We start from the raw sequence: 22958 nt of genomic DNA on the forward strand, positions 1-22958 counted from the left end.
TTCCACGCCTCTCAATGAGAACGACATGTGGCTCATGCAAATCTAGTGAGTCATATCCGATGGGTGGTTAGGCACACTCTGGGGCGCCTTCGCTTCCAGTACGTATCTTGGACGAGGGCGAACAACCCGTAGACCTACATGTTGGTAGCTACGCCTGTTTTGGCCAAGTTCAAATTTAACAGCAGCATCGTAGAGCCTCAAACTCCACTTAAAACTATCTAGTCTAAGGTTGGATGTATTGACCCCGTTACCAAGAGAAGCTTGGAAGGCAGGACGGTCCATGGTATATGCAATGTCACTAGACGGACAACACACGGCTTCACTGACAGTGACAGGTTGACTGTCTACCCTCATTCACATCCGCCTAAGTCAGCAAAGTCGGTTACTAAGAAAATTCCATAGGACGTGGGTGAAGTTATTGAGAGACATGGTTTGAGTGACTCTCTTGAGTCTGATAGATGGATGTCAATCTCCAAGCTTTTTATCATCTCAAATTATTGGTTCGAGTTGAGATGCAAACGACAAGGTACAATCAATAGGAGCAAAGACGTACCCTTCCTCAGCCGCAGATAAGTCGTATCTCCATGAGATGAGGCGAGACATTCAGTGGAATAGCTTGGATTCAGAAACATTCTGAAGCTCCCAAAACACTATTTCAGGAGGAAACTAGCGTCACCGGGTCAACGTAGAGAAGCCCAGCCCTCAAGTTTTCGGAATTATGTTCACAGTATGCCTTGTCACATGTGGACAATAGCTACTTATGAAGTGACCCTAAATGGAGGCTTAGACCACCTGTTTTTTGATGCCAAGTTGAATGTGCAAACACTGCCACTCGAACTTGCGTTGTTGAGCAAATCATGTATGTTTGAGCTAACCAAATTTTTTCAAACGAGAAAGCCTGATAAAACGCCTTACAAAATAGCCCAGTCGCAGGCAACAATCCAGTTCGTCCCCTCAAGCTTGACCTCCCATGCAGGCTGGGATATCGCAACGCTACTCCCCAAAACCACCGGCGCCTTCTGTCCTAGCCCTGTGAGCCTCCCTTCTCCAGCCAGCATCAGTCTAGCCGAGATCTCTTCTGTCGTATCCTCGTCTTCAACAATCCTTCGGCCCTTTACGAGATACATCCGATTCCCGGGGCTAACTTCGTCGATAACAATATTCATAACCAGATCTGGAGGTCGGTCGCCGCCTCCCCACCCCTTGACCTCCGCCAGCCAAGACTGTAGCTCCGCGGCAAGCCCGCCGGCGATGTACTTGGGTCCACGGCGCTGCGGCGAGAAGGCCTCCGGCAACCCTTCTTGGCGCGGGTTTTGTGCTTCTTGGATCTTGAAGCGCGGGGCTTGGTGAAATTTCGGCTGCGTTTTGGCTGGTTCTCCTGGGTTGGGATCGGGTAGGCCGGGGTCTTCGTCCATCGACATGTCTTCGACGTCGGGCGAGAATTCCTCCCTCACATCCGGTATTACTTCATCCTCCTCCTCCGCGTCTTCGTCATAAACGGGAGGTTCTTCGTGAAAGGCACCTGAAAGATCATCCCGATTGTCATCCTGCCAACTAAGCGCAGATGAAACCGAAATGCGCCTCCTCTTTGGCGTCCTCTCGTCGATATCGCTATGGACCTGGCTGGACGTCACCGACTCAGCCTCAATCGAGTCGTTCACTGAGAAGCCTGTGAGTTGCGGCGCGACTTTTGCCCCGTCTTGCAAATCGCTCTCGTCGTCAGACTCGATCTCGATCCTCTCTTTCACCCTTTGCGTGCCACCCAAAGTCGACCGTCCGTATCGCGTCGCAGTCGGGGGCGCTTCCGGAGGCGAACTTTCCAGCGCATCGTTGATGGGGTCGGCGCGTCTCGAAGGTCGTGCCGTACCGGGAAAACGAGGTGTAGAGGGTGGTCGCTGTGTCGAAGGCCGTTGCGTTGACGAAGGTAAGGCAAAGCGCGGGGTCGCCGAAAAACGCTGGCTGCTCGCTGAGACTGGAGGGCCGTTTCCCGGTGTCTTTTGCGATTGCGGCGGTCGCTTCGAAAGGAGAAATTTCCGAGGAGCCGGTGTCTGCGTCAAGCCAAGGTCAGCGAGAGGACACAAGGTAGCTGAGGACTGGGAAGAAGTACAGATGGTGGTGGTTGCGTCATGGTCCTTGTGTCAGCCGAAGGGGCCGCGGCGTTGTCGTGGTGGGATTTCGAAGCAACAGTAAAGGACGTTCATTGCGTGGAAATGCCGGTGTGCATGCGAAATTTCAAGATTGTCGGTTCGCGCAGTGCTGAAGTAGAGTCGAAAAGGTAGCTGACGTCGATGATTGAGGCAGTCGCGTGGGCTTCAAGGTAGGCGCGTCTAACGGTTATAGTGTTAGACGGGGCACCTCGCAAGCTTCGGTAGATGCATAAGTATCCGTTGGTGGGTGAAGTGTTCGTCACATTAATCGACATTCAGCGGAGAGTATGGAGATTATTGGACTCGACCAGATGACCTTGAGTACTTCCATTATTTTCTAAAAAAAAATTCCAGATTGGTTTCTTTGATCTGTGACCCGGTATTGGCTGCGCAGGCAGGCACCTCCAACATCCACCTACTCACCAAGATGTTTGGCGTTTGGAGCTTTTGTTCAGTAAATGCTCAGAAGAACTCATTTTGACGAACAACTGGGTTATTTGATCCTGAGAGATATCTTCTGAATGGCACTCTATGGTATAGAATATCTTGATAAACTGAGACGGCCAAGTCCCAAAGTTATTGAATGGCCTCTGAAGTCAATGAGAAAGATGTTACATCTCGTTCTCGGGGACTGCTAATAGTATACATCAAGAATGGATTGAAAAGAAATGAGAAAGTCTTACAATATTATATCTCAGTGGATAAAGCAACCATGAGGGTTGGGTTTCGAAGATGAGATAGCATCATGTCGATGACAACACCCTCGGAAATTGACGTCGAAGTGTTACATGAACAAACCGAATTTAATCTCAATTCTCTTAACTTCTCCGAGATATTTGTCCTCTGAATCTCGTCCAGCTCAGGTAACTGAAAATATGAATGACGACGGTATTTGATGTATGGCACATGCTGGTGAAATAGAAATTTTGACACACTTTGAAGACGCATCTGAGCAATACTGAGTACTAAGACACCGCTCGATATGGCAGTCTTTCCCTCAAATAGATGTTGATTCATTCGTTCAATACGTATCGTTGATATCATGATAATAACTTGGATGTCGGGCCGTGGTTATCAGTCAACTTGGGATAATTGCCCTTTCAAAGCTCAGTCTCTTGAATTCGTTGATGGTCAACCCACTTTCAAAGACACTCTCAGAGTCGTTTTCCTAGTCGCAACTCTCCAATATATAATGTCATTCCATTTTGATTTTACTCCTAGTGAAAAAAGTGTACGGCGAACATGAAAAGCCAGAACCCATCGACCCAGCAGCCAAGTCACCATCACTCATCCATCTCACACCGAGGTTTCAATATATTTGATCTTCACATTTTTCACAATATTTCGGGTAGTTGTCTGAACGTATCGTGCAACCAGTCGTCTACCTGACTGCGTTCCTAATCTCTGTGGATATCTCAAGGCGGCAGTTCTACTTACACTCTATCAAGACTCGTATGATACTCCATGACTTAATGTCCAAGAACTCAACATCCGGTCTTCTCTCGCAGCCGATTATCACACCGCGACATTATTCCGTGTACACCCCATCTCAAAACCCTAGTCGCTGACCAAAAAAGAGCCAAAAGAACATCCCATCGACGCACCGGTTTCCCACACCGATCACGTTCCACGACACCCACGACACACCCACATGGCAAGTGAAATACCTCCGAACCCGACTCCCGACTCCCATCTCGCAACGTTGCCGCGCGCGCGCGCCGCCCGCCTCACCCGGATGTTGACGTGTCCCGTCCACCGGCGGCTACCCGCATCGTACCACCACCACCACCCACGACCCCTCGTCCCTTTTTTTTACACGCCTCTCCCCTTCGGAGAATATCCCACTGGCCGGGTACACCTGTAGTGCGACCGCCGGAACCTGCAGCGAGGCTTGCAGGGAAATGGAAATGCCCCGAGATGACAAAGATAAGCAAAACTCCAGACGGAAGAAGTCGGACGATGCGTGTCGTTGTCGAACGCTTCCGAAGAGGGATGTCGAGCAGCGACGAACGAGACGAGACAACCTCAAGCCTTCCTCTCGTCCCATGCCCGCAGGATCTCCGCCCTCAAGTCACCCCCCTCCTCGGCCCTCTCAACCGCGAACCTCTCGGCCTCGATCCTCCCCTGCCTGAACCTCGCCTCGGCCACGACGTCCCTCCTCGGTCTCTCGCCCATGGCCTTGGCGCAGGCCAAATCGGCCTGCCTCAGACTGATACCGACGAACCCAATCAAGACGTTGATCAAGGCGATCAACGTCCTGACAATCGCGAGCGGGACTTCAGCAACAACCCTTCCGGTGCTTCTCCCCTTCTTCTTCAGAGCCCCGGGCTGTGTAGCCAGACTACCCAACTCAACCAGCGGCGTGGAGACCAAGAACGACAGCATCTGGCCGTAGCTGTAGACCCTCGGGTTACTCGCGAACATCCTCGGCTTGAAAGGGGAAGCGAGCTTGTAGAGCAGAAACTCCACGAGATTAAACATCCCGAACGTGACGCTCGCGAGAATAGTCAACGGTGCTGAATGTGACATTAGCAATCTTTCCCTCCCATCGCAACCATCGTGAACTTACCTGTAATGATATGGAGCAACACGTCAAGCACCGCCTTCTCCTTCAGGCCGTTGATGACCCTGTTGACCCCAAAGAACAGCCCTGTGATAGGATCTCCAGGACTGACCAAGTCAGGCCACTTCATCACATCCGCCGCCCTCAGCTGCTCCCTCCTCACCCTTCCCTCCTTCACCAAAACCTCCGCCGCCAGAGCACTCAGCTTCCTCCCATCCACACTCCAGACCGCCGGCCTCGCAGGAAAGACCTCACACCGCCAGCTCTTGTAAACGCTCACAGTCTCCAACAAGTCCTCAACGCAAACATCCTCCCCGGGCCTCTCCCTCCCGACTTCGTCAGCGAACTTCTCCGCAGCCCGCGCATACTCAGGCTTCAACAGCTCCCCCAGGCTCTCCCTGAACTTGTCGACCGTCAACTCCGCGATCCCGAACCCGGGCGCCGGCCCGCACCCAACCGCAGCCACCCTCGAGCCCCAGAACGGCTGGTCGCCGGCCACAGGAATGACCAGCGTAGGCCGCCCGCTCCTCAAAGCCATGGCCGTCGTCCCGCTGCCCCCGTGACACACCACAGCTCTGCACCTGGGGAACAACCACGCGTGCGGCGCCTCGTCAATCACCAACACGTTCTCCAGCCCGTCCGCCCCCTGAACCCCCTTCTCACCGACCTCTTCCCACGCGAAATCGCTCCAGCCCTTACACACCACAGCCCTCACCCCCATCTCCCTTAACACCTCAAAGATCTTCCGAAAGACCTCCTGCGCGTCGACGAAGGTCATGCTCCCGAACCCGATGTACACGGGCGGCGCGTCCCCGGCCTCGAGGAACGAGACGAGGGCCTCGGGGGGCGCGTACGACTCGGGCACGTCGTCGAAGACGAAGCCCGAGACGCGGATGTTGTCGGCCCAGTCTCGAGGTTTCGGGAGAAGCAGCGGCGACCAGAGGTACGTGCAGGGCACGTCGAGGCGGTTGTACTGGCTGAGCCACCATGCCGGTGACATCGGCTCCAGGCCCATGGCGAAGCGGACGTCGTTGAAGACGGACTTGATGGTGTGTAGGAACCTGCGTGTAGTTTGTTAGCAAAACCATCATCTAGCCAGTTTCCAGCATAAAGACGAAGACTCGGTTCGCCCTCTCAGGTGTTGGACTTGGCAGGGTTCGCTTGATGCAAGGACGATCGAGCACAGGAGAATCGCAACTCACATGAAATCCTGCACCCACCAACTAAGATCCCTCCTCACCCTCCCGCCCCCAACAGCCCATCCCGCCTGACTATGCGGCAAATCCCTCGAGTAAATCCTCGGATTCATCCCGAACAAGTGCAACGGCACGCCCAACCTCGCCGCCGCGGACGTCTGATTAAAAACAATCATCGACGAAACCACAAGATCAGCCACGAACCCGTCCTCCTCTTTCCTGCCCCCCCTTTCGTCATCATCTTCTTCTTCCTCATACCCCTCCCCGACGCAGGCCCCCCACCACCGCGTCCCCATCTCCCTGAACTCCTCCCGTATCGCCGGCACCTGCGCCCGCAGCTCCCCCCGCGGCAGCAGCCTGCGCCGCATCATCGCCCTGACGTCGCAGCCGCGGCCGACGGCGTAGAAGTCGACCCCCGCGGCCTCCACGGCGGCGCGGTACGGCGGGTGCGAGGCGATCCGGACCCGGTGGCCGTGCCGTTCCTGCAGGCGTTTCGCGATCGCGACGGAGGGCTGCAGGTCGCCGCGGGAGCCCATGAAGAGGATCACGACGTTGAGCCGCAGCGCCGGCGGCGGTCTCTCCGGGGCGGCGACGACGGTGGCCCCGGGAGCCGTGCCAACGTCGGATGCGTCGGATGTGAGCGCGGCAGACATGCTGAAGGCTTGTTGTTTTCCGCTTTCAACGCGTCAGTGTGGACAATCCGAGGTTTGATGCCGGCCGTGAGCTTGTTCTCAGCTGAACGCCGGACCTCGTGTGATCAGATAAACTTCACAAAGGTCAACACGAAGACGATAAAGCAAAACGCAATGGCATTCATCCTTTTACTCATGACTGAAGATATCCCGTCTCCTGAGACTTCTTGGCTTTGGCTAAACCCCTTTTCTCTTCAACGCACTATTACGTGAGGCGCTAATCGAAGCTGACCACCAATGAAATCCTCCAATTACTGCCATGTCAGCAGCCCAGACGGCCTATCTACCCTGATCTGGATTCTCCGCAGGATGAAGAAATATTGAAGCATCCTTCAGGAAGAGAGGGTAGGATCAAAGGAACCAAGGCCCCGTCCACCCGGGAGACGCTGCTGGTCTGAAAGCGGATACCCGCGGAGGCCACGGGACGGAAATGTGCGTCCCGCACCGCAGCATCCGGCTCCGGGGGTGGGTGGGCGCGAGGCGTGGTGGTCGCCGGCTGGCTGGAACATCCATCTCGGCGTCCGTACCAGCACATGTCGTCTCTTATTCGGTTTCGCCACTCGACCATCTGTGTCACGGACCAGGCCGCCATCGTCATTTCCCTGTCACAAGTCAAAAAGGAAGTTTTGTCGTGTTTTTCGCCTCACTCGAGACTCTACAGCTTTCAAAGTTCAGACCGAACACCCGAAGCTGCCATGACCCTAGCTTCAGCAGGCCTCCGATGCGAGTTGGAAAAGGGTCGAGCGCGCAGAGTGAGCTGCGATCGGACGCCCAAATCCTTCCCTCTTTTTCCCAACTCTGGGGTTTCGTCATCGGACGATGACACATGTAAGACCTTGAACGACGACAATGGGAGAAAAATAAACCGAGAAGAGCAAAGCAGCGTTACATCTGCCTGCGTCTGAAGTTCCCGGACAGTCGATGCAAGGGGCAAATAGGGCAGTGAAGGCTGACAGCCATAAAGCCTGACGGTTGGATGCTGCGTTGCCTGTGAGACGCAACGCGACGCTACGACGGCGGAAAACTGACTCGAAGGGGAAAATCGACGTTGGATTTGTCTCAAGCAGTCACAATCACGACGATGGATTAGGCGAAAAGCCTCGCTTCCAGAATGCCGAATGGAATGAAACAAATAAACATTGCCCAGGCAGGTGTCGTGCCCACGGGCCTCGCGATGGAGCATTCGAATGTTCTATAATGGGTGGCGGCGTTTTTTCTCAAGGAGCGGATGGAAATTGGAGGATCTTGTGGAGGATGCGATAGCGGTTGAAATGACCGATGGCGGTCCGGCAGTAGATCGCATTTTGGGTTCCGTCGATGTGGCTCAACACCACGGACATTTTCCCTGACTCGCTAATCTGGCCACGCTGGCGGCCGATTTACGCAGAGAGGCGACGGGATCGGAACGGGGCAAGAAGATGAGTTGACCGTGATGTCGTGCATGTTGGATGGGCCACGCCACGCCAGACACACCGTGGCGAGCAATCTCGAGGCCCTCCAACCACACCGAAAAAGCCTCTGAAGCTGTTGATGGTCGCATGGAGGCGTAAGGAACTGGCATGCCATGTCGTAAAAGCAGTAAAGAGCTTGCAGGAGGCCAGGCGCAGCCAGGCCAAGGTTGGTTAACCTTAACGTTAGCGGCCTCCCACTGCAGGCACCTGACACGCCTCTGCCGACCGCTCGCACGTACTGGCTCATGTTTGCCATGCTGTTGCTGCGGAATGTTTTGTGATTCCGGGTGCCGCCGGGCCTCCAGCTCGTTGCCACTGTAGCGTCTGCATAGGGGCATGCGGATTTTGGGACGGCGTCGGTTTGTTACGTCGTCGGCAGAGTCGTAATCGCAAGGAACAGGCCGCTGAAGAATGTTCCTCATCCCCTCATCGTTCGAACTCTTGGAGCTACCAGCCAAGAGCCGGGAGGCATGGATGAGCAAAGCCAAATACCATGTAGCACAATGGAGGGGTGGGAGGGGCAGACGGAGAGGATCGTGCTGGCAAATGCCAAAGACAAGTGGCAGAAATCGAAGTCGCAGTTCAGGTTGAGCGGCGCTGGAGCAGAACCCGAGTCTTCGTTCGTATCATGATGGCGTTAGTGCAGAAGAGCAGAGTTGAGATGAAACCATTGTAAATCACTCGAGACCAGGGTCTGAGGGCGCCAGCTCGTGTGTCTCTTCGAGATGATCGGCGCAGGGATGTCACCCTGCAGCAGGCCTTGTCAGAGAGGTCGGGCTGGTTTGGTGGGTTGGTCTGCCGGCCGCAGGCCTGGAGACAGGGCGTCTCGTCCGCGATTGCGCAGCATCCTCGGGCCCGAGACCGATAGGTACTGAGTGAGGTCTGATGAGCAATAACGGCCAACAGACAATTCCCTCAGTCTAGGTAGGATCCGCTGGGGCATGTCATCTGTATTCGAGGACAGACGGCGTGTCATAGGGCAACCGTCTGGCCCGTAGCCTGAGTACGGTCGTGAACTTGTCTCGTTGTGCGAGGACGTGGCCGTTTGGTAAAGGCTGGGCTGGACGTGGGAGCCGAGAAAGCAGGCCGTTGGCGTTGGTGTTGGCGTTGGTGTTGGCGTTGGCGCCGGGCGCTGACGATGGGCAATTGTGCCCTGGAGCTAGACCTGGTCGACCCAAGCTTCCGTGGGCCGAGTCTGCGTCGCATCCCCTCTCCGTCAACCCATCTTGAGCCGGAAGCCAAGATTGAGGCACCTTAGCTGCTACCCAGGGCACCTTACTTGAAGCCACGGAATTGGGGCCAGGTGGCGTCCATCGTGTTCAGCGCGAAGACTGGACCACGAACTGGCGCATTTCGCAACGTGTATGATGGATGCCTGTGCTCACCGACTTTCGTCAGCAAGGTAAACAAGCCCAGGCCGAAGAGGTGAAGAGAGCGGGAAGGCGTCGTCCGTTAGCGAACAGCTGGCTAGTGCTGTTTGATGGGCCGAAGACGACGACGGGTGTGGTGATGATGCATCTGTCGCAGCAGAGAATAGGACGAGTGACAGTATCAGTGTCAGTCGCGGCAGAGCAGACCAGAGCAGAGCAGAAGCAGAGCAAGCAGCACACTAGGTAGGTAGGAGGCGTCGTAGATACGGCTGAGGTACCTGGAGTATCATCCATCCGGACCCAAGGCAAGGCAAGGTAGAGAAGGTAAGCTTGAGGTGCTTTTGGTTCTGCAGTGGAAGCTTGAGCGTCTGCGTGTCAGCGCATGTTTTGTCGTTTGTCTGACAAGCTCGCATCGTATTGCTTGCGGGCTCTGCGTCTTGACCTCGTCTTGACCTCGTCCTTGTCTGGAGTGAAGATTTGCCTCCGTTCCGTCTTCGGGCTCGTACTTTTTTTCGTTTGTCTTCGGCTTTGACTGTACTGCGTTCTGCGTACTGCGTAGGCTCGCGGACCTCGCATGCTCCTTCGTCCAAAGTGCGGTGGCCGGATCTCGAGGTTGTCCGCTTGATGCTAGGCCTGATTAGGCCATGTTGGAGCAAGAGGACCTCAGTCCTCAGCAAAGGAGCGCGCAAGGTCTTTCGAGGCTCTGACCGGTGCGTTGCTGTAGCGTGTATTGTGTTGTGTATCCGTACTCTGTATCCGTACTCTTTCTCTGTGTAGAGTGCGGGTAGAGTCAAGGCACTTGGGAGATGGAAGCAGAGATGCGACCGGGAGCTGGGGTGACCGTTGGAGAAGTTCCCGAGTCTCTTCGCTGAACGTTCCATTCTTGTCTCCAATGACAAGAGGAGTGGACATCAGCTGAAACATCTGCAGCTTCTTGAAGGGAAGGAAGGGGTGGGTTGGTGGGGACACGCGGGATCCACAAACGCCACCGACCCCACCTCACATAATCGAGGCTGGCCCTTGCTGAAAGCGGGTACGGATTATTCTATCACCCAATCAATGCTCATAAATGATCCGTCCACTAATGCCCCGGCATCACACCCCTTTCCGGTACGTACCTTTGGTAATGGGCACCTACCTATTCTAAGTTGAGTTGAGTTGTGTGTTGCAAAGAAAAGATTCAAGGTAAATGTGCCTATGTCCGGTAGTTGATTTGAACGAATGAGTTGACGGATGAATGGATTGGACGGTCGAAGATGGGACAATTCATATTTCGCCTCTTATGCTGCCAGCATTGAGGGTTATGCCTGTAACATGATAGCATATGCGCACTTCAGTATTCGTACTCTGTGGCTGTAGCTGTATCCGTAGCCACAGAAGCAATCTAGTCTTCCATGCCGAGCTGAGAAGTGATTGTTTTCCTGCCAATGCCCCTCCCCTTCCTTACTGCATTACTTTGATCGCCTGGGCTATGGAAGAGAAGGGCACGTAATGCCATCACTCCCACCTCCTACTTTCCATGCCTCACGACGAAGAGCTGTCCTCTCTGGGCAGCGACAGCCGTCGGCGACGACCCGACTCAACCCCTTGCCCCTTTCCTTCCCCGCCGACAGGAATATCTGTGCAGGGAAGCCTCGTCCTCGTCCGGTCCAGCTTCCCCTCGGCCAGCGCCAGGAACAAGCCGCATCAGAAAGAGTGCTCCTGTCTTCCCCAATAAGGCACGATACTCCAGTCTCGGAGGGACTTGAAGTCGCGACCTGTGGAGAACGTGGACTTCAGCTGCAACACTAACACCCACATCCACAATGGGGGGATGACGGACGACGGTTGACGGGGAGCCACGGTTAACGATTCACGATGGACGGTTGACGGTTGACGGAAGGAGGCGTCTTGTCGTCCCACCATAAGGTGCCGAAGTAACATAGTAAGGTAAACCACCGGGATCCAACCACCAAGAAAAGGGTTTGGCTGCACTGGAAAGGAAAGTCACCACGGGAATGGCGCGGGAGAGCTTCCATCGCACCCCGTACCGATGGAAGGCCAAAGGCATTGACCGGGGTTGGGGTTCTTGCACTCTTCCACGACCAGGAACTTGACCTGAACACCAAACCTCTCCAGACCCGGACCTGGACCCGATCCCAGACTTCGTCCTTTTTCTCGTCTTCGCCCTCGCCCTCGCCTTCGCCGTCACCCTCGCCTTCGCCGTCACCCTCGCCATCGCCCTCGTCCATCAGTTCTCATCCTGATCCGACAGGGCCATCAACAGGCCCCGGGAAGAAGGCTGCTCTGGACTCTCACCTCATGCACAATCTGATTCTTTTTAGTGCGCCCCGCCATCCGTCAATCCATCTATCCCATCTACTCACGACAACCACCCTGACCACCCCGTCATGCTGCATCAGCAACCACCACCACCATCCATCTAATCACTATCGAATTCACCTCAACATCCTGGATCGGTCCCAACATCCCTCCGTCGGATTCAATCTCTCGGGAACAGGAGCAGAGGGCCTTCTCCGTGGCCTTGGCCCATCTCTTCCTTCATTTACGCACGACGAGCAGGTACTACATCAGCAACTCTCAGCTCTACTCGTACGCCGTTCTGCATCTTTCATCGCCGTCGCAATTCGCAATTCGCAGTCGCAGTCGCAGTCGCAGTCAAAGTCTTAGCCGCAGCCGCAGCCGCAGCCGCAGCCGCAGCCACCACTGCCGCCGCAATACGACGCCATTCACCACCCACACCATCCATTACCCTTATCCCGTCCCATGCTGCAGTCTGCGCCGCCCGTCACCCCCTTGCCTCGATACATCTCACCATCCCAGCTTGCATTCCCCGTCTTGAAACGTGGAGGCAGATTCTCATGAGCCAATCGCAAATCGCGCAATCCCCCCAAGGGGCGCCCACCACGGATCCTCACCCAGCTACGGATACTCGACGCATTCAGACGCCCAAACTTGTCCAATGTCGAACTCGCCTTGCTATGCTTCTATGCAGCAACTGCCCTTGCTGCCATGTCATACCCTGCAGCACATCAGCCCGCGCCGGCTGGGCGACGGGACCAGACCGTCATACTGAGGTGCCTTCCAGTTGGCACGCCGCCTCTGTCTACTGATACCGCCGCCTACGATGGCTGCTCTGCCGGGCTGCCACGTATTGATGCTACCGGTATTCAAATTTCGTTGCGCTGCGTCGCGCAACATCGACATTCGCAGGCAGACTAAACCCGTCTTTGTGATTTGGCCGGACATGCCATCAAACCGGCTAAAGGATGCGATGCGATGCGCTGGAAGAGCAGGCGCCTCGTCCTGTCTCGTCAGCTGGCTGCATCACGGTACATCGGTCATGGCTGTCCGAGTGGCATGGGTCAGTCCAGTTGGTGACGAGACGCCGTCCCATGGGTTTCGGACTAAAAGGTAATATATCGAAATCCCACTGATGTCAGTCACCGATAAGCATGCTGATGGGAAACAGCGGCACGGAAAGTTGCGCCATCGTATTAGGAGCCGTACCTGAGTATTTACTCCTCGAGGCATAAGCATATGTACATGCGCCCCGAATGTGCAAATGCGACAAAACCAAGGCACTAAAAAACCCGCAGTCAACAAGCGGCCGCCCAGAGCAACGGTATGCTTGGGTTCGTGCTCGATTGGATGGTCAAGCAAATGAACATCGTCCGTCTCCCGCCAGTTCGTTTGCTACGCTACCTTGTGGTGCACTGTCTATTCTCATGGGTTGCTCTGAGTTACGATCCCCGGTGACGACTAACCGCCATGCAACGCAAGCAAACACCATCAGTTACCCTACCCGCAGAAGGATCCAAAAAAAAAACAAGACAAGCCGAGAAATCAATCCACCCACTTGGATTGACCTCGTGTTGGAAAGTGAGACGAATGGAAGTCCACAGACAGCAGAGACGTTTTCTACGGCGAGAGCACGGGCTGGCGTCACATCTAGTGGCAGATGGTGACCTTTGAGACACACCAGAAGACTGCCAGACAAGACAGCTTCCGCGCGGAATTGTGCTCGAATCTTGCACACTCATCAAACTCGAACCTTTTGTCAGATCAGAGTTGGGAGAGACACAGCGTGGCTGCAGCGCCGTTGTATATTGTAACAACAACACGCGCACAAAGTATCTGTCCATCACACACAATGGTGACAAAGGAAGCACTCGGCCGTTGGTAGTTGGCGTTGGCGTTGGCGGGGTCCATCGCCTCTCCCGGCCGCCTTGTGGCTACCCTCGTGCGCCCAGCCATGTGGTTTTCTTCTCTTCATCTGGTCGATTGCATCCGTCCAACCCGTCTCGACGGTATCATTCCAGCAATACCCAGCTTCCGCCAGCCTATCGTCGATTTTCGGCCGGTCTGACAGCCAGAGAAACGACTCACGATCAAAAGACCAGACGCGGTAGCCACCGAGCAGCGACACAGGGCAAAACGACAGCCCCGGCATTCGCTTCGGCTTCTCCCGACCAAGTGAACATTCATCTGCACATGCCCGTGGCTTGGTGTGCTAATTTGGCCCCTCTTGTCCACGGTCAGATACCAGTCCGGTCAGAGATCGCACACCTGAGCCCTGTCCCCATCCACGGTCCACCCCATCACAGATCCCAGTGCCTTCAAACGGAGTGCTTCCTTGACAAGTTTCACGCCCAAAGCCAGGTCTCAGCTTGCAGATCGATGGATAACTGCGCCCCAGGGCCTCCCATTTGCATCAACGGAGCAGCAGCGCAATACGTCGTGTACGGCTCATCACACACACTCAACCACGCTTGTTGTTTTCGGCGACCCTGTCGTCGACTTTGGGCGCGCCAATGGAACGAACTGAACTCACGATAGATCCCGCCCTGCCACAGCCTATATCACCCGTCTGTTATCATGTTGCCCTGGCTGGCTATTTGGAAATCTAAGCCCTGCGCGGACAATTCCCCTGCGGAGATCATGGTTCAGACGGAGCTTCTGACGCCATGATCTGCTACGGTCCAATCTGATGCACAACTTGATGTCAAGGGAGTCGCCCTAGTCACCGGCAACGGCCAGGACGCCAAGCTCCCACGGCAACCTAGAACCCACCCCCAAAACGACGCAAACCACCGCAGACACAGAGCGTCCGTCGTCCGTCCTTTTTCGCGACGGGATTGGGGGCCGACGACGGAGACACACGCGCACACTGCATTCACAGCACAAGAAGCATAGCACAAAGCACTGCGCGGTATTCCATCCGTAGGGAAGCAGCCAGCAGCAGGAGCAGGAGGGGGGGCCAGAAGCTGTCGCCTCTTGTGCCAGTTACACAAATCAACCCAGACAAGATGGCAGACACCCCGGTCCTTGGAAATGCACACAGCACATGGACCCTCGTCGAGCCAGCGGCCAGTCGGGGGCTTTTTTTCCCACCGGCGCGCCCAAACCTACTGTGGGGAAGTCTAAACATCGACTACATCCCTTCCCCTTCAACGCATAATGCCCAGCATCCTTGCGTTGCCGCAAGTGGAAACTCTGATCAGATTCTCTAGCTTCCCACCTTCTCTTGCACAGTGATCATGCTGGCTCCCGTTGCGAGCCTCCTCCCCGTCCCCATCTTTTCCTCCGATGCTTGTGGCTTTTGGACCTTGCCCCAGCCTGGATATTCGTCTTTTCAAGACTGAACGACGTGTGTGTTTTGGAGCCCTGGCCTGACAGCAACCAGGCTCGGTCCAGTCATCCGTCGTTCCTGTACCCATATCTCGAGCGTCTTGGACCTAGTCATGACCTTCGATACTGCTTCTGTTCTGACCGTCTCTACACCCTCCGCCCGGATTCCCAAACAGCTACCGTCTTCAATCCCTACCGTCCCTTTATGCGTTCTTCAGCACAGCCCTACTTCTGCGTGTCCCTGGCCACCCGGGCTCGTCCCCGTCTCTTGCTAACCATTCGTCTTATCTTTGTTTCTTCCTGACCTTTCCGAACATTGGCCTTGAACTCCCTCTCATTTCATCACCATCCGCGTCTGTCTGAAGCCTGCCAGCATCTGTCACAATTCGGTTTATATCGACCAAAGGCGTGTGCCTCATCCATGGCATGATAGTGCCTGCGTTCCCGAAACGAAACTTTGACGAACTTCGCCGAGGCACTCGCCCGTTGTTGACAAGTTGCTCCCCGAAGAAACAATAAGTTGAGCAGACCTCGGACTTGCTCGTCTCCTTGGTCTCACCGTCTTCTCGAAGCAAAGAGACTCGGTTCGGCCGTCTCAAGAGATCCCATCGTTTGCGGACGACACGATCAACACCATCGTCGGCAAGCCCTCGTCTGCGGACCCGAACAACGTCTCTTTCCGTCTACATACATGCGGTACACTGCCACAAACCACCCCTTGATCGTACAGCCTTAAGACCTCAGCTACGGAGAAGGGACCGTTTCCTCTGTTTCTCTCGGTTCGACGTCGATCCGACAGCTACGAACCACTTCGGCGCGCTCGAAGCCAGACGTATTAGGTCCTTTCGGATGACCCTTCACGTACACCACTGGCCGACTTGAAGGTGTTTCGGCTGTTTCAATCCGCTTTTGGAACTGTCAGTGCGACTCTGAAACGGCGATCCCAACGATAGGTCTGATATTCTTATCGTTTGCTTCTTAACTTGTCATCGTCCTCCTGTCCTACCCCTTCCCTCCCCTAGCTGCCTTCCGCCCCCCGGGCGCCACACACAAAAGCTTTGGGATCTCCCACCAACCTTATCGTTTCCTCACCCTTCCTCTCACTGCTACCACCTTGCTTCGCCGTCTCCAAGTTGTGCGACATTCGCAACCTGGGTGTACAGACGAGTATCCGATGTATCGGACTGGATCCTAGAGATCGGACATCATCATCGACGACAACAACGACAACGACAGCGACCAAGAGTCACCATCGTGAAGACTTATATCAAGAGTTGGGACTAGGGCACCAAGGTCGACATATCTGAGGCGACATTGAGATCACGGCGATCTAGGAATTGGACGAGCCGAGTAGGAAGCAAGGAGACTCTATATCATCACCCCGACGAACCGCCAAACTGGATTCCGCCCAGCGAAAGAACCTTTCCCAAGTCGTCCGCGCTTGAGCGATGGACGTGACATCACTACTGAACGTAGCGGCGGGAAACAAGCCCACTATCAGGAACAACATTCTGGAACCCACATTTGCGCCCATTGACGGACAAACCCCGATTACTGCGTCCCCGGAGAAGACGACGTCTTCCAGGCGGACCGACTTTAGAGCACCGCGGAACCGCACGCCATGGGATGCGGGCGGTTACTGTCTTCCACTATCACTAGACACGAAGATTGCTGCCCCTCCTGCGAAACCTGCGTTTTATAGCGAATCCGAAGCGGACCAGTCGACTTCCGCGAGTTCTTACGATCTGCCCTCATCGAGTTGCCATTCGAGGGCCAGCTCTCTTAGCTCCTTAGCACACGAGATGGCGCACTCCGCCAACATTACTCCGATGACGAGTACACACCCTGGACGGTACGTATTCAGCTTCCAATGAATGTTGCCGGCGGGCTGCGGTGTTTGCGACAGCTTGCGGTCGAGTTATCCCGGCCTGGCAAGCAGGGGTGCTTCAGAGCCGCAATGCCACATCGCAACTCCGTTACTGAGGCCATTCGTGCTGTTGTGTTCAGCTTTTTTCTTTCCGTTCATGTGAACTAACTGATCGTCAGGCCCAGCATATCTGGAGAGTCGGAAGGGCAACTTACTGCAAGGTAAGCCAGTGATTTTGGTGACACGCGGTCGCGCTGCTCTGGCAATCTTCATCCCATGTTGCTCATGGCGATTGTTGGACTATCTCCGCCAAGCTGTCATGCAACAAGGAATTGACCAGATCCGCTAACCCTTCAAACAGGCCAAATCTGCCACGTGAAGATGACGGCCAACATATGACGGGCGGATTTCCCAAATCCCCGAAACACAAATTTTCCGACAGCCACAGCAGTCTGTCGTCTTATACGTCTTCTAACCAGTCCGGAGGCCACTCCAGAATATCATCGCTTTCAACAGTCAGCGGCATCCAGCCGTTTACGTCGCTGTTGAACGATGTGCCGGCCTTCGACACTAAGCTGGCAGAACACCAGCAAAATATGGGACATGCGATGGTCGACATTCAGCCGCCATCGCCGAGGACCGCGGCACAGTCCGATCCGAATGCAGTATTAGATCCCAGTCTGAAAGGACCAGGTCGTCCGGGTAGCCCCTCAGATGCCATCCTCATCACTCGGGGCATGGGCAGTAACAGGTCAAGTCCTACTGACGGTTTGAGGTACGTTTAAAGCCACCCAGCTGCCATGTTCGTATCACCTCTCATCACTACACTCCTCATCACTGCACAAACACTTTCTGCGTATGAATTGGGCGAAATTGGCGGAGGAAGGAGCGACGGGTGGATTTTCATCCCATGTTGAGATGTGATGCGCCGCGCCTTCCTCCTTCGCGACTTTGGGCAGGCGCGCCTTCCAATTTTCAACCTCATTCACCAGACGAGACCGGTTTTTCAAGTCACGCGCCGGCTGCCTCCTCATTTCATCTCACCTTTTTCAGCCCTTGAGGTCGCGATAACCTCTCGATATTCACCTCCTCTGCCCTTTCACTGCCTGGCGCCGTTGATCACTCCCTTCTCTTCCCACCCCTTATAAAAATCATCTCTACCTCCGCGAGACCTCAATTTCTTCTGCTGAATACAAACAACTTGATCGATCTGAGCTGGACTCTTGCTAATCTTTTGGTATCATCAGCCCTCACTCAAAACAACAACAAGACAACCTCAATTACCTCTCCTTACCTCAGGAGCATCCGGGTTCGCGTACTCACAAGCGCGCCGTTTCTGCTCCCGACTTCGCGGCCATCTCTGCTCCTACTTTCCAGCCCTTCCCTTCTGTTTCCGAAACAGCTCAATTCCAGCCCCAACAGCCCTACGCCATGTCACCTCCGGAGTCCCCTCCGCCTGCGGCGAATCATGACGAGATCAAGTGTATGTACATCGAGAATTGCGACACCGGATCTCAGCCTCGCAAAGCCATCTCGCACATCTTTGGCCGCAACAAGCTCTGCACTCGCATGATTCCCGCTCACGTTTGGGTCCACTTCTGCCGCAAGCACTACCAGCGCAGTCGTTACCGCAACGCCCATGAGTACTCCAAGCTCCAGGTCGACCTGGTACAGAAGCAGATCGCCCGTGTTCAGCAGTGGAGCGACGAGAACGAGCGCGCAGGCAAGGCTGGTGTCGTCAACAGTTGGTCTCTCGCCATCCGCAAGCGTGAGCAGAAGCGTCTCGAGGACAAGAAAGAGTCCAAGAAGCGCGCCTACCAGGATGAGTCCGACGACGAGCAGCTCGACGGCGCCATGCTCAACGGAACCGCGGTCCCCGAATGGCTCCTCAGCAAGTGCGGTGCTGGTTACACCACGGTTGCCATTCAGGAGATTGTTGCGCAGTTGAAGACCGAGATTGACGGCGGTGGACTCAGCCAGATTCCCGACATCGAGATCCTTCCCACCATCAGCAGCGACGGTCCCGACGAGAAGCCCAAGACCTACCTAAAGCGCAAGACCAGCGGCGGCGCTGCCCACAAGCGCTCTCAATCTATGGGCGTTACCCTGAGACCCGAGGCACTCCCCATGGCTAGGCGTGTCAGCCAGCCCAACGCCTACTGGGGCCATGAAGGCTTCGATGCTTCCCGAGGTGCTATGCCTGGTATGCCCAGAGTTCCTTCTGCCATGCGCCGCATGAACATCCCGCACCGCCCCGCCTTCGGCAACATTCGCGAGGGTCATCCTGAGGAGGACTACTACCGACAGCCTCAAATGGGATCGGGTCCCTTCGTCTTCGGCGCCGGCGGTCCCCAAGGCGGTCCTCTCCCTGCTCCGACTCCCCAGCGTCGCGGTAGCAAGACCATGGCATCTCACCTCGAGACCTCCACGAACATGCCGTCCACCTACCCGGACCCTCGCCGCGCCTATCACCAGCGCTCCCAGAGCGAGATCGGAGGCTTCCACCAGGGACAGGCACCTACCTACCGCCCGTCCTCTTCTTCCGGATACGCCGCCCCTGCTGCCTATGGATACGGAACCGGCACCGTCGAGCAAGACACTTACGATGGCACATACCCTCGTCCCCACGACAACCCGTTCGTCCAAGGCACCCAGCCCAACTACTATGAAGACCCTCAGCGGCAGTACGCGTACGGCGCATCCCCGTTCCAGCCGAATCCCGCCTCTCGCCTCGGCCCCGTCGGTGTCAACAGACACGCTCGTCACCAGAGCACTCCCAATGCGCCTCGTGCGATGCACCGCGCTCCTTCAGCGCACGGCTTCGCGGTCGGTCCGAACATGACACCCCAGCATGACCAGCGCGGCGCCTACGACCGCACGCCTTCGGAGCACTCGCGCCATTCGTCTTACGCCACGCCGCCCATGCAACCTATGCAACCCATGCAGCCAATGCAGCCCATGCAGGACGCTGCTCGTCACTGATCAGCTCCTAGATCCGAGCAACAACAAAACAGCGCACTCTTTTGAAACGGCCTTCCTTATACCCGCACTATCATGTCACGTCGACACGGCATCAACTCGGAGTACACCATTGGGGAAGGCAAGCGGTCATTTGGTTTCTGTCCTATTTCCTCTCTTTTACTTTTCTCTCTTATTCTCTCGTTGCACATGGCCAATTGCATGAGGACAGCGGGGAATCAAAATTACACGGACTTTCTTTTTTCTCTTCCTCTCTTGGGAAGCCCAAGCCATCTGGGGTATTACATGGCTTTTGAGGCACGAAAATGATGGATGACTGGACATCGCACGGATTTAACGGCACAACTGGGATTTTCACGGTTGGGAATCAAGTCTAGAAAAAAACCAACAAAAAGGGTGACCTTTTCTTTTTCTTACTTTTGTCGGACACGAGCGCGAACGAGAGAGAGAGAAGAGAGTACACGAGCGGCAACACACGTTGAGGAGTCAGAGCGGGTGTGTGGTAGGGAACGGGCTCTCGGTGGGCGGGCGGTCTTGGGTCTAACTGGGTGGCTACGGTATGGAACAAAAGTGGCGTTGGGTTATCTGGTTTCTGCCATGATTTTGAAAGGTTTTTTTTCTCGAGTTTTTCTGATCCTGCTGCGGTTCACATTGACGGATGGATCCCCCCCGGGACGGACGCCGGGGGTTGGGATATCTCTTACTTTCCTTGACAACCTTGTTAATAACTTTCAGTTGAGTTTTCGGTTTTTTAGCTCTGAAGGCTTTGAATGCTTAGATAGCTCGGCCTAACGAACACGCAGTTGAGACAGAACTTTCAGTCGCGGTGATTTATGTAGGTGATGACGTGATGTGAAGCTCGCCGTGCTGTATAATTAGGTCGTGACGCCTCAAGCTTTCAGGTTCATTAGATTCGAATCGGTCGCGATCTTTGAACCCCGAAAGACAAGTGCCAACTTGCCCAACTCTTCCGTCTCGTCGGCGACTCCATAGACAGCCGCGAATCAGCCAGGGGGACTCTCATCCTCTTGCCCCCTCAGAGACGTGGGGAGGAGGACAGAGTTGACTCGCCGTTAGACATAAGACGTCCGACATACGATGACCTTTCTCTTTCCTCCCTTGGGCATTCTGTACGTTCTGTGCGCCGATGTCAATGTTCGTTATGGCTCGACAGGGCGGGACTTTTATAGATTGAGGTGACGGTGACTGAGAGAGGAGATGGCGGGAATGTTTCATGACGACTGATCATGCTGTCTAGTGGACGCGCGAGTTCACTTTCCTTGAAGACGTAGTGACGAGGATTTCTGGGATTTTCTTTCGACCTCTATGGAGGAGTGAAGGCGGCGCGGCGTTTAGCAGCTCTATAATCTCATCTCCAAGTACGCTCTGCCTTCCGAACATTCGCGGCCTCTTTCCCAGTCTCATTCCCTGAACATGATGGAACCGCCGTCCCACTCCGCCAACCTGCCGACGTTCGCCCTGCCCTTGACCTCGAAGCCCAGCCGCTCATAAAAGGGTTCGACGCCCTTCAGCCCAATGAGCCACGCCGGTACGCCCTCCTCGTCGACGCGGCGCAGGCTGTGCCTGACAAGAACCGACCCGTATCCTTTACCCTGGAACTCCGGGCTGACGCCCAGCGTCGAGAGGTACCACGCGTTCTTGCGCTTCGGGTGCTCCGGGTCATTCTTGATGGGATCGCTGGCGATATGAGAGTCGTCGAACGCGCTGACCATCTCCGGATCCATGGACCGGCATGGCCAGAGGTAGCCGGAGAGGCTGTTGAGACCCAGGAGGATCGGCTTCAGCCAGCCGCGGATGGTGAGGTTGCCCTCGTGGGCGGCCTTTTCGGCGGGCGTGGGGTACGGTCGGCGCCACCACGCGAAGGCGACGATACGCTCTCCGGAGGGCGCGGCGGGGTCCGGGATGGTGAGGACGTAGAAGAGCTGCTGTTCGGGACCCCAGTACCTGGCGTAGAAGAACCGGTTGGCCCAGGCGCGCCAGTCATCTGGGAACTCGCGCCGGTGGGGGTGCATTGTGTTTGCGATCCAGTCGTCACCGAAGGCGGCCATGAAGATCTCGGCTGCAGCTGGGATATCGGCGGACGTGCCATCCCGAACGCGGAATTCCGGTTTAGCCATGGCTGTTGCTTGATGTGTAAATCTAAGGGCGTTAGCTGGGGTTCGGTCAATGAAGATGAAATAAAGCAATGGGCTAAAGTGGAAATCCTGCGGAAATACCGATGATGTGGATGGATTTAGGCAAGCTTCAAGATGGCGTCCTCGGCTTCCGGATGGTGGAGAAAGACCGGTCGTCGTCCCATTGGCCAATGACCTCCTCCGAAACTGCTGTGCCGTAATGGAGCCAAACCAGAATCGATTGACCTGATAGAGACTTGTTCAGTGAACAGCACGTTTGAGAAGTTTGGCGAGGAGTGTGTTGGCACAAAAGGGACTGCTCGTTGCCGTATAACAAAGGTCGGGCAACTCATGTATGGATTCGTCAGTTCTATGTCGAATGAGTCAATCGGCAGGGCGTGACGCGGGGAACACCGTCTCCAAAAGTTCCCTTAAGCCCCATTTATGTATGCTATGCCGCAGGCCGAACGGGGCCGGCCCCGGACACGGAAGCCGGCAGCTGTCATCTCGCAGCAATGTTTCAATTGCGCAACAGTCTTGTCTGCAAGACTTGGGAGCGGGGAAGGGCGGTATCGGGAAAGTCCAACGGTCGGCGGTCATCGTGCCAAGAATGGGGGCCGGCCTCGGCCTGCCGTGTCGAACACTTTGAGTTCATTCAAGCCGAAGCCGAACCCTGTGGGGTAGACCATCGCCGACGGCGACGGCGACGGCGAGAGCCTCCCGTCGGCCATCGTCATATCCTGCATTGGACTCATTTTCCGCCCCCAAAGTCGTCACAGCATCGTCAAGGTTGGGCAGAATTTCAACCCGTCCACGTGGAATTCCGAAGCGGTTATCCACACGACGAGCCAACCCCAACCTTGCTCTTGCTGTTGAACGGACCAACCCGCGGCTCCCTAATTACCCCACGGCGGAAGAACGGGACGG

General features: G+C 55.5%; 3 protein-coding genes across 3 annotated transcripts; 1 reads left to right on the forward strand and 2 right to left on the reverse strand.

The window, feature by feature from the left end:
* Positions 1-911: 911 nt before the first annotated feature.
* CkaCkLH20_00280 (udp-transferase) lies at positions 912-6559 on the reverse strand (the record flags this gene model as incomplete). Its single annotated transcript, XM_038883000.1, has 5 exons — positions 912-1815; positions 1868-2048; positions 4223-4663; positions 4717-5771; positions 5913-6559. 5 exons carry the CDS (start codon positions 6557-6559, stop codon positions 912-914), a joined length of 3228 nt encoding a protein of 1075 aa, XP_038751705.1.
* A 10293-nt stretch (positions 6560-16852) lies between these two features.
* Positions 16853-19899, forward strand: CkaCkLH20_00281 (uncharacterized protein; the record flags this gene model as incomplete). Its single annotated transcript, XM_038883001.1, has 4 exons — positions 16853-16902; positions 17103-17138; positions 17279-17692; positions 18165-19899. The coding sequence occupies 4 exons, from the start codon at positions 16853-16855 to the stop codon at positions 19897-19899; spliced, it is 2235 nt and encodes a 744-aa protein (XP_038751706.1).
* A 1418-nt stretch (positions 19900-21317) lies between these two features.
* On the reverse strand, positions 21318-22034 carry CkaCkLH20_00282 (acetyltransferase; the record flags this gene model as incomplete). Its single annotated transcript, XM_038883002.1, has 1 exon — positions 21318-22034. One exon carries the CDS (start codon positions 22032-22034, stop codon positions 21318-21320), a length of 717 nt encoding a protein of 238 aa, XP_038751707.1.
* Positions 22035-22958: the final 924 nt, after the last annotated feature.

This window comes from Colletotrichum karsti (assembly GCF_011947395.1).
Source record: "Colletotrichum karsti strain CkLH20 chromosome Unknown Scaffold1, whole genome shotgun sequence".
NCBI lineage: Eukaryota > Fungi > Ascomycota > Sordariomycetes > Glomerellales > Glomerellaceae > Colletotrichum > Colletotrichum karsti.